General features: G+C 35.3%; 1 protein-coding gene across 1 annotated transcript in view; it reads left to right on the top strand.

Moving 5' to 3' along the window:
• Window positions 1–12,029, top strand: part of LOC111055288 (rap guanine nucleotide exchange factor 4) — a 384,485-nt gene that overhangs the window by 228,184 nt on the left and 144,272 nt on the right. The window contains exon 6 of the mRNA XM_039440978.1: window positions 7,964–8,015. Coding sequence (XP_039296912.1) covers window positions 7,964–8,015 — 52 coding nt within the window. The remainder of the gene's footprint in view (window positions 1–7,963; window positions 8,016–12,029) is intronic.

The raw sequence follows: 12,029 nt of genomic DNA, 5'->3' as shown, positions 1-12,029 counted from the left end.
TATGAATATTTTATAATTTACTATTCATCCGCTCTTGAAGGCTTGATATTTCTGAAAAAGAACAGAACTACAGTATCAAGAATTGTTCACCACTCTTTTCTCTCTATACAGGGTGCTTCATAATTATGGTGAAATAATTTAATACGTGATAGTAGAGGTGAAAATTATAGAAAAAAGTTCTTATAAACATATATCCATAAACGCTTCATTAGCAAGCTATACAGGGTGTAAGATTTCGCCCGGAATTCAGTTCCTCTGGTGAAATACACCGATGCTGAATTGTTTGGGGACTAGTTTTTGGAAAACTTATGCTGGATTCATATTGAAAAATATCTGAAAAATTGAATAAAACTAGTCAGGAAGCTGTAGTGTGAGTAGTTTTTAAGAAAAAGTTGAAATATGCAAAAAATCTAAGTAGAAAAACACAGACTTCTACGTTTGATGCCCTATAACTTTCTATGATCAGTAAACAAATAATTTTTCGCAATAAAAACAGTAGAGAATTTAACTCTGAAAAGAATTATGTAAACTGAATTCAAATAAGAGTTGGATAAAATGTATTCTTATGTAATACATTACACCACAAAAATTTGCTGTTTTAGAGGAGAGAACTAATAACTCATAAGTTGTAGCTGATTGCAAATAAAATATTCGGTTTTTTTTGAAACGTTTTTTTTAAAATGAAAGTAGCATATCTAAATGACATTAAACTTATATCAAAAGACAAGTAGATTATGCCATTAAGCCTGGGAGGAAGCTGGAACAGAAGTGGAAGATCTACTATGATTCCTGCCCAAATGTTTACTGAAAACTGATGTTGTGGAAGATTAGGATTGATAGCATGAGGATTCTCAGCTGCCCAAATATGTTGGTTGTGTTGTGGATGATAACGATAGCTGTTCTTTAAAGTGTGCCTCGTCGGTAAATAAAACGGTTATTGAAAAGTTTGGGTAAACAAGTTTTACTAAAAACCATCGCCAAATACCAGCACGGGGAATACAGTCTCGTGGCAATAGAGTATGAACTTTTTGGAGGTGGTATGGATGTAATTGTTGCTCTCTTAGTATCCTCCAAATAATAGATTGATTGACATTAAACTGCACTGACAATCCTCTTGTGCTCTTCTCTGGATGTTCATAAATTTCATTAAGAACTTGTTCTTCTAACTCAACAGTCATAAGATCGGGGTCTGCTTGCATAAATGTGCTCTTTGGATATCAAAGAATCTGTTTCAGACAGACGTTGATGAATAGTGGCAAAAAACCTTGAACTTGGACATACTAGGTTAGGAAAGTTCTCTTGATACGAACGTCTTGCTTCAGTACTATTACAGTAGTATCCCATTCCATACATTAAATGCATGTCAGCTAATTCGGAGTATGAATAATGACTAAAATTACCTGCCATTTTTTTAAAAGTTAACACTTAACACAAAAGCAAAGTGAAATGGTTACAAATAACTGGTTAATAGATTAAACAAAAAACACAGTGCGGCTACAGTTGGTCTAACTTACAGTTTATTTTTTGTTCAACAGTGAGCTAACATATTTCTGAAAATAATTTTCAGCTGATAATTTCTTTTAAATATTTTCTTATTTGAAACAAAATAAATCAGCTGTTTTGGAACAGCTGTTATTAAAAACCATGTTCTATTTGCAATCAGCTACAACCTATAAGTTATTAGTTCTCTCCTCATGAAACAGCAAATTATTGTGGTGTAATGTACTACATGAGAATACATTTTATCCAACTTTTATTTAAGTTTCCATAACTTACATAATTCTTTTCAGAATTAAATTCTCTACAATTTTTATTGCAAAAAAATATTTGTTTACTGATCATTGGAGAAAGTTATTGGGCATCAAACGAAGTCTGTGTTTTTCTACTTAGATTTTTTGCATATTTTAACTTTTTTCTCAAAAACTACTCACACTACAGCTTCCAGACTAGTTTTATTCAATTTTTCAGATATTTTTCAATATGAATCCAGCATAAGTTTTTCAAAAACTGGTCCCCAAACAATTCAGCATCGGTGTATTTCACCAGAGGAACTGAATTCCGGGCGAAATCTTTCTCCCTGTATAGCTCGCTAATGAAGCGTTTATGGATATATGTTTATAAGATTTTTTTTCTTATTTTTACCTCTACTATTACGTATTAAATTATTTTACCATGATTATGAATCATACTGTACAAGCATCAATTGACTGGACTATAAGGTTATGTGGAAGATTTATTTCATAGAATCACAAGTGATATTTTATTTGTATTTTTTACATAACCTATCATTTTTTCATTACTTGACCTCCACCTCCTCCACCACCTCATGTTTCTCCTCATTCTGATCCTCCAAATCTACTAAACGGTCTTACTTCTATAGTTCTACTATTATCCTGCTTCTTCTTTACTTTCTCCCTCTTCTTCACTTTCAACTTCTCCTTTCATTCGTCCTCTACTCCCAATTCGACGACTACCTTCTTCACCACCAGCGTTTCTTGTTATATAAGATTTCTCATCCTCTTCCTCCTCCTCCAGCTCCTCATCCACCACCTCTTTCTCATCCACCTCCTTCTACTCCCCTCCCTCCTTCAACACCACCTCCTCTTCATCCTTCATCCTGCTTCTCCTTCACCTCCTCTTTCTCTTTCACCTCCTCCTCCTTCTGCACCCCTTCCTCCTCATACTTTACACCCTTTATCTCCTCATCCTTTACTTCTTCATCACCTCCCCCTCTTACACCTCGTTCTCCATCTCCTCCTTCTTCTCATTCTCCTGCTCTTTCTCTTTCTCCCCCTCCTCCTCCTCATGCTCCCCTTCCTCCTCATTCTTCACCTACTTCATCTCCTTCTTCTTTTGCCTTTTTTCATCTTCCACCTCCTCCTCCTTCTCATCCTCATCCTCCCCCACCTTCTCCCCCACAACCTCCTCCTTCTTCTCCTCCTTCTCCTCCTATTTCTCTCCTCAACCACTATTATCTTCTACTACTACTACCCATACTCCCCCTTCTCATCATCCTCACAATACTCCTCCTCCTCCGCCACTCTGTTATTGTTACTGTAACAAGAGTTCAAAACTTGGTCCCGGAAAAGTTGGCTATGAAAATTTAAAATCGATTTGCACCGCTATGGAGATGCTCTGGGAAATTGAGATTGTTGTTAATATTCAGCAGGACGATGACGGGGAGGAGTGGGAGTGGGAGATTGAGGATCAAGAGAGAGAGAGTGGGAGAGAGAGTTAGAGAGAGAGAATAAGTGAGAGACAGAAAGAAGGAGGGAGTGAGTGGGAAAAAGTGAGAGTGTAGAGCGGGGTGTGAGTGAGAGAAAAGGAATAAAGTGAGAAAAGAATGAGAAGAAGATAAGGAGTAAGGAATAGTAAAAGAAGAAAAAGGATATTAAGAGGGAGGAGAACAATAAGTGAAAGAAAGAACAGTAAGGATAATAATTTGAACTGGAATTAGGTGATGAAGAGGAAGAGGAAAAGACAAGAAAGGATAATGAGAAGAATGAAAAGAAGAATGATGGTGAAGAAGAAGAGAACAGAAATAGCAATAAGTGGAAAGGAGAAGGATAGGTTGAGAAGAAGAGGAAGAGGAAGAGGATGAGGAAAAGACAAGAAAGAATAATAAGAAGAATGAAAAGAAGAAGAATGGTGAAGAATAAGAGAACAGAAATAGAAATAAAGAAATAAGTGGAAAGGGATAGGATAGGTTGAGAAGAAGATGAAGAGGAAGAGGAAGAGGAAGAGGAAGAGGAAGAGGAAGAGGAAGAGGAAGAGGAAGAGGAAGAGGAAGAGGAAGAGGAAGAGGAAGAAGAAGAGGGAGAGGAGGAAGAAGAGGGAGAGGAAGAAGAAGAAGAAGAAGAAGAAGAAGAAGAATGATTGGGAGGTGGTGGTGGACATGTAGGAGCATAGTAAGAAGGAGGAGGTGATGGAGGATGAGGAGAAGGATGAGAATAGGAAGATGAGGAGTAGGTGGAGAAGATGGTGGATGAAGAGAATTAGAAGGAGGTGGAGAAGGAGGAGATGTAGGAGAGGGAACAATAGGCTTGTTAGTTATGAGAGAATTGAGTTGAATGGTTTCTAATTATGTATGAACGAGTTGCATTGAAACTTGAATGTTAGAAAAGGAGAAGTTTGATAGGGAGGTGGAGGAGAAGGAGGCGGAGTAAGATGAGGTATTTTAAAGAGATTTTGTAGGACAGGGGGGTGGTATAGTGATGGAAGAAGAGGAGGGGAAGAAGGAAATGAAAAAAGGCGGAGAGAAGTAGAAGTATCAAATTCAGACAAGAATATAGTAATACTAGCCGTCAGGCTCGCTTCGCTCGCCGTATCCTTCTAGCCAGGGGGCTCCGCCCCCTGGACCCCCGGCTGGATCGTCCAAGAATGAGATCAGCAGGCTCGCTTCGCTCGCCTGCATTTTTCATTCGAGCATTTTTATCATAATATTTGGACAATCCAGTCGGGGGTCCAGACTAAACGTCTGGCTAAACGAATATGGCGAGCGAAGCGAGCCTGACGGCTAGTAATATGATATTCCCAGGATTGAAGTAGCAGTGCCCAATCAATTTTTCCGCGATAAATGTATTTCAATCTTCAACTTGGTGCCAACATAACAAAGTCAACTCAACTTAATGCCAACCTGACAAAATTATTAATTTAGTTGCCAGTTAACAACTGTTTCGAAGAGGTACTATATCTGATTATAGTTCTGTAGTAATATATGATATGGACATTTTTCAATTATAATCAAGAGATTGGGAGAAGAAGAATATACATGCTAAAAGACAAACTTTAAACCCTTAAACCCTTGTAGTTAAAATATTGCCAAAAGATTCTTAGTGCGCCTCTAAAGGGCCAACTGAACATACCTACCAAATTTGAACGTTTTTGGTCCGGTAGATTTTTAGTTCTGCGAGTGAGTGAGTGAGTGAGTCAGTCAGTCAGTCAGTGAGTGAGTGCCATTTCGCTTATATATAATATATATATATAATATATATATATATTATATATATATATAGTTATGGAAACACGCCATTCTGACCCTCCTACAATTCTGACCCGGCTTACATAATGGAGACTAAGAAAATAATTATTGAACTGTATATGATATGAAAAAGCAATTTGTAATATTATAACTATATATAATAATTATTGTTATGCATCTACATAAATTGGCGGAGCTTTGGACATATCAATGTCCATTCTTCGGAAAGAATATCCAAAGTATCCTTCCCACTAACTCTCTACCAAAAAAAGAGACAGAGATAGACAGAGAGAGACTGAGAGAGAGAGAGAGAACAGAAGAGAAGGAGGACGAAAAATTGAGACAGTATCACACCATGAGCGAAATAGAGATACAAAGCTGGAAGTATTCCCAGACTCGAATCCCAGGACCAGCAAAGTTGGAGCTTAAATAATGCATAAGTCCCTCCCCTTGTTTCACAAAGCACATGTTTGTAGTGAAGCTCAACTTTGCAACGCCCCAAGTTTTAGGGACTTCATCAACATGAAGATGACTTTAGCATGTAACTTGCACGACACGGATATAGGATTGTGTATTTTGAGTTTTCACAGTGGGACAATTTGATACTGGACTTAGTTATGTGGAGGATTTTCTCTGCAGCGAATTCTACAAGAATATCTATAAATAGGAGTATAGGACTATAGGAGTACACCTTTAGGTGCGTACAGATATACGCGCCGCGAACATGAGCAATTCACTTTTAATCAGCTGATTATATCTGTATTTTTACAGAAACGGTAAGATACAGATATAAAAAGCTTGGCATCAGCTGATTGAAAGTGAATTGCTCATGATCACGGCGCGTATATCTGTACGCACCTTTATAGACGTATGCGCTACGAACACGCGTATTCCGCTTTTTATCAGCTGATCTTCAGCTTATTATATCTGTATTTATACAGAAACAGTAAGATATAGTTATATATATTAAGAAGACAGTTGATGTATATGAGCTCTAGATTTATTAATATAATTCCATTTGATATTCATCAAAGAGTAGATTTGAAGGGAATAGAGGATTCGATTAAGAAAAGTATTTCTTTTCCCTGGGACCTGAATGGTGGTAATAATAGCCTATATTTATATATACTGTATTTTTATAAAGCAATCTCTATTTTATTTTTTGTAATTCCTGAGACCTGAATGGTAGTCATATTTTGGTTTATTTCTGTTTTATTTTAGTTTTTCCTATTGGAAAATCTTTTTTTTTTCTCTCTCTCTCTCAAAATTCGTTATCAATCTTTTGCAGTGAAGTATTTTTTTCTTGTCATCAACTCGATTTTGTATTGTAAATTGTATTTTGTTTTTAGTTTCTATTTCAAATCGGACTTTTTGCGACTCCCACCAGCGGTCAAAGACTTTTCTTTTTGCTGGTGGTGCCTGAAAAAATTTTTAGTTTTTAGTTCTTGATAGTTAATTTTATTCTATTTTCTTGTAATAAGTGTTGATTTATTAACCTTGATTTGTTGCATTGTTAAATTCTGGCAATAAAGAATTGAATTGAATTGAATTGAAGTGAATTGAATAATATGTATGTATAATAAGCATAGCATCAGCTGATGGAAAGCGATATGTGCTAGAAATAGAATAGACTCTTAAGGTACATTTTCGTTTGTGCGTAAACTTCCGCAGTCGACGACAAGTAGTATTGTTCAGATTTCAAGTGTGCTAAAACAGCTGATCAAATTACTTTTCATTATTTGTGTTTATTTATGTTCAGAGAGGTCCCAGATGTTCCACTAAGGAATTATATGAGGACTTTAAAGTGTTTAATGTAAGGCAGCTATTTGTGAGATCTGCCTTGATTTACATGCACTCTCACCATAACGAAATTTTCAACAATACAATAGATCATAGATACCCCACCAGAGCATCACATATAAACAATATACAGACTCCAAGATTAAATAAAACATATTCAACAACTAATATTCAGTACCTGTCACACATAATACTTAGAAACATACCTGACTATCTTAAAACTTTTCAAAATTACAGATCAGGCCAGTATAAGCGACTTGTTGAGAGGTGGTTAATTGTAAGTGACCAGGAGGAGTCTGAACGCGTGCTGCTCTCTGTATATAGGTAGGGAATGTGGAACTTGGTGATCTTGTCTGTGGTCCTCCGAAATCCAAGTCCCATAGTGCTTATTATTATTTTTTTTGTAGTCAGTGTAGTCCACTGTTATAGTATTACATGTTCTTGATTGGATTGTCCATCGTCATCACCATCTTTCATTCTAAGTTTGGAAAATTCTTTATAACTTAGTATTTAATTGCATTGCTATAGTGTATCTACCTTTTAGTTTTACTAACTTTTAGTCATTAATTATAACTGGCTGTTTCTGCAGCCAATTATTTGTTTTTCTGCCTATAATATCAACATTTACTCATATCTTTTTTTTCAATCTGTATTTTTCTCAATTCAGTTTAATATAATATCAATTTTTCATAATTTAGTTTATCGATTTTAAATTCAGCGAATTACGCCAGGCCCCTCACAAACACAGGCTTTTGCCTACATGTGAGTCTCTCATAACGTAAGGGTATATATAAATGTACTGTAACTGTACTGTATTATTTGTAAATTGTGAGAATAAATTTGATTTGATTTGATTTTGATTTGATTTTTCATGAATCAAAAAAATTCCTACAATTTCAACATATTGTCATTCAAAAGTATAAAAGATTATAAACTCAACCTCCCGCATTGAAACATAATTGTATATATCTTTTTGGCTATTTGGACGAATTGAAATCTACCCAATCTGAGATCCAAACCCTGTCGCGGTCGACGACGACATATTTACGCACAAACCAGAACCCACCTTTACTTGTGGTAATTCACATTTATTCTCATTTTCAAATACACATGAATATAATAAAGTTTAATAAGACCAAATTAAATTGATAATTACTAAACCATTTTTTTCCCATATTTCAGAAACACAAAGACGTTATGGATGAATTACTGAAGAGCTCCAAACTAGAGAATGGTGAGTTTTCAATTTTCTATCTAATACCATTAAGTTCTAAGTTTCCAGCATAAATATTTTTTGAACTAATTTTTTGAGTTTTTGAACTAATATTTATTTATTTATTTACATCAATAGAAAAATTACAACAACATAAAGAGGCTTACAGCTTTATGCCAAAACAAGCCTCATTGAGAATCAATTGATTACACAAACTGAAACTAAATTAGTAAGAAAGATAAAACGAAAAATCGCAGAAAAAAATAGTTTGGAACAAACATAAAAAATAACACAAGGCACAATAGAAAATAGAAAATAGACTGAAGAAATAATAAAAAAATAGACTAATTGAAAAATTCTTGGAGTATTCTCACATTCCATGTTTATTCATGTCATTGACAAAGCTACAAATTATAATATAGGCTCACATTGGCCTATAATCGGGAGAGGATGATAGGCAGAGTCCAGAATTACTATCTTCAATAGAGACTTCAATATAAAGACTTCAATTTAGATATATTTATAGGGTATTTAATAGGAAAATTATGATTGTATGAAGATTGTACACCTAAACTTGATTTGGATTAGATTTGGCTTGCATACGGGATAGGAGATTAACGGATGACACATCATCACGTCTGAACAACTCAATTGTTTAACTCGAAAATTTGCATATAGATTCTTAATTACCGAGGATGGTTATAGGCCTTTTTTGAATTCCTCATGATTCCAATAGGTCAAGTTTTCGGTTTGTCAAGTTTTTAATCAATCCCTTGCGGAGAACGGGTTACCTGCTAGTCTACATTATAATAGAGGGAAGAATTGGCTGATACACGTAGGGTATAGGAAATTCACGAATGACGCATCATCTCGTCTCAACTACTCAACTCATTAACTTCACATTTTGCATATAGATTCTTAATTTACCGAGGATGGTTGTAGACCTATTTTGAATTCCTCATGATTTCAATAGGTCAAGTTTTCAGTTTGACAAGTTCTTGATTTGACCCCAGTGGAGCACGAGATACCTGCTATAGTGAGGTCCACGTTATAATGGCAGTGTTTGATTAGCAATGGTATTGCTATCCTTGTCTATCATTCATCAAACCTTATAGTGCTTTCTCTTTCTTGCTTTGCTCTATTGCCAGATCATATTTTAAAAATGTAGAATTATAATAAAATTAATTGACATAATATTTCATCTAAATTATGGAAAATGTATTATGAAACTAGCCGTCAGGCTCGCTTCGCTCGCCATATCCGTCTAGCCAGGGGGCTCCGCCCCCTGGACCCCCGACTGGATCGTCCAAGAATGAGATCAGCAGGCTCGCTTCGCTCGCCTGCATTTTTTCATTTTTATCATATTAGGACAATCCAGTCGGGGGTCCAGACTAAACGTTTGGCTAAACAGATATGGCGAGCGAAGCGAGCCTGACGGCTAGTAATATAATATTCCCAGGATTGAAGTAGTAGTGCCCAATCAATTTTTCCGCGATAAATGCATTTAAATCTTCAACTTGGTGCCAACCTAACAAAATCAACTCAACTTAATGCCAACCTGTCAAAATTATTAATTTAGTTGCCAGTTAACAACTGTTTCGAAGAGGTACTCTATCTAGATTATAGTTCTATAGTAACATATGATATGGAAATTTCAATTCTAATTAAGAGATTGGGAGAAGAAGAATATACATGCTAAAAGACGAACTTTAAACCCTTAAAAACAACCCTTAGAGTTGAAATATTGCCAAAAGATTTCTTAGTGCGCCTCTAAAGGGCCAACTGAACATACCTACCAAATAGGAACATTTTTGGTCCGGTAGATTTTTAGTTATGCGAGTGAGTGAGTGAGTGAGTGCCATTTCGCTTTTATATATATAGATGAGTGAAAAATGTTTTTCCTCCCTCAGGAAAATTGTTGCCCTCGGCTTCGCCTCGGGCTTCAAACTTTTCCCTCAGGGAGAAAAACCAGTACTTTTCACTCTAGATTTACAAATAACTATTCTTGCTTAAAAAATAATTGATTTTTTTAAACGAGAATAAACAGTTACTATTACATCAATGAACCTGTATTACCTACCGTCTATAGAAGGCATTGGCAAGACAGTGGATCGGCAACAATGTTCTCCCATATTTCTCAACTGCCATTATAACGTGGACCTCACTATAGTATAACAAAAAACAGTGACTCAGATGGGATAAGGTTGACAGCAGAGTATGAGAGGGAAAATAGAGTTTAAAGCAAAACAGATTGGTTTGTGTGAGATTGCACACTCAAGAGTTACTAGTGAAGTTTATGAATAGAGAAAGGAGTATAGTGTGGTCCACGTTATAATGGCAGTGACGAAAGATGGGAGAACATTTTTGCCGATTCACTGTCTTGCCAATGCCTTCTATAGACGGTAGCTGATACAGGTTTATTGATGTAATATTTACTGTTCATTCTAGTTTAAAATAATAAATTATTTTTTATCAAGCATGAATAACTATTTGTATATCTATAGTGAAAAGTACTGTTTTTTTCTCCCTGAGGGAAAAGTTTGAAGCCCGAGGCAAAGCCGAGGGCAACAATTTTCCTGAGGGAGAAAAAAACTTTTTTCACTCATGATATACACAAAATTTTCCCTCCACCTACATTTTTTAAAAAACTTCAAATAAAATAATTTTTAAAAACGTACGTGACCAAACAATGTGTTACAACATAATCTAAAAAGTAAACAGAAACAGCTGGCTTGTGATGACATTTCTCCGCCGACAGTGCTATCTGTAGGCAAAAGTTGTAACAACAATGGCCGCTACAACTACAACTACAGCTATGATGAAGTTCTCATTTCAAATTTGATTAGTTAATGAGGAATATTTGTTGTCTGGTATTTTGAATAACATCAAATTTACATTATTTTAGCATAGTGATATGAAGTTTGTAATAATTTTAGCATACAAACATAAATTTCATATTTTGATCAAATGTCTGGTTGAGGTATTGAATTTAGTTGGTTTAATTACCCTATATGCTTCCTCATCTGAGTTTAGACCTTCTAACCTATTACAATGTTAGATTTTAAAATAGAGATGCTTCCCATGTTATTTGAATGGAGTCACCTTTCCTCCCTAGGGGAGTTTTTCTGTTTTTCACTACCGAGAGCGAAAAAGTGACAATTTAATATTATGTCTCAGGCAGTAAAGTAAATACTTTTGACAGTAGGTGGAGGAGAATTATATTTTTCAATCATTTCATAATGAATTTTAATAATTAAGATGAAATATTATGTTAATTAATTATTAATTCTACATCGTTGAAAGACGTTCTGGCAACAGAGCAAAGCGAGAAAGAGATAGCGCTATCCGCTTTGTTGACTGATAGACAAGGATAGCAATACCATTGCTAATCAAACCTTGCCATTATAACGTGGACCTCACTATAGAGATTGGGAATGTGTCAGTTTGGTTTTTCTACCAGGAACGCCATTTAGGGGGGCAGGGGGCATAACCCCCCCCCCCAAGGATCAGATGATTAATGTTGAATGAAAAAGACTAAGAAATTGTCAAAAACCACTGATTCATTGATAATTAGAAAGACCGGTTTCGGTTATTACACCATTGTCAATCTCTGATAAACTTTATCAGAGATTGACAGTGGTTTTTTGACAATTTCTTAGTCTTTTTCATTCAATATGAATAATTACCACAATATCAACTTCTCAACTACACAAAAAGATGATTAATGAATATGCGGGTCTATATCTACACGAATCCTTAGAATCTCATACTGATTTAATACTTTTTTTAAACAACAGTAGTATAATTCCTTCTACTGTATCAACAATTTAGCAAAACTGCCTTGATAGAATGGGTATGGAGTAATAAAGAATATATTTTTTTCTGTGGTATAGTTGAAGCTTAAATATATAATGGGTACAATTTATTATTGATGTGGGCACAATAAGTGAGTTATTGCTTAAATTTCTACAAGTTGCAAGATGTCACAGTGAAAGCAAATGAAAGGGCACAATCAGACAATCAGAAATGTATGTA

Source organism: Nilaparvata lugens, chromosome 14 (assembly GCF_014356525.2).
Source record: "Nilaparvata lugens isolate BPH chromosome 14, ASM1435652v1, whole genome shotgun sequence".
Taxonomy (NCBI): domain Eukaryota; kingdom Metazoa; phylum Arthropoda; class Insecta; order Hemiptera; family Delphacidae; genus Nilaparvata; species Nilaparvata lugens.
The sequence above is the reverse complement of the archived record's forward strand: the minus strand, read 5'-3'. Positions and strand labels throughout refer to the sequence as shown.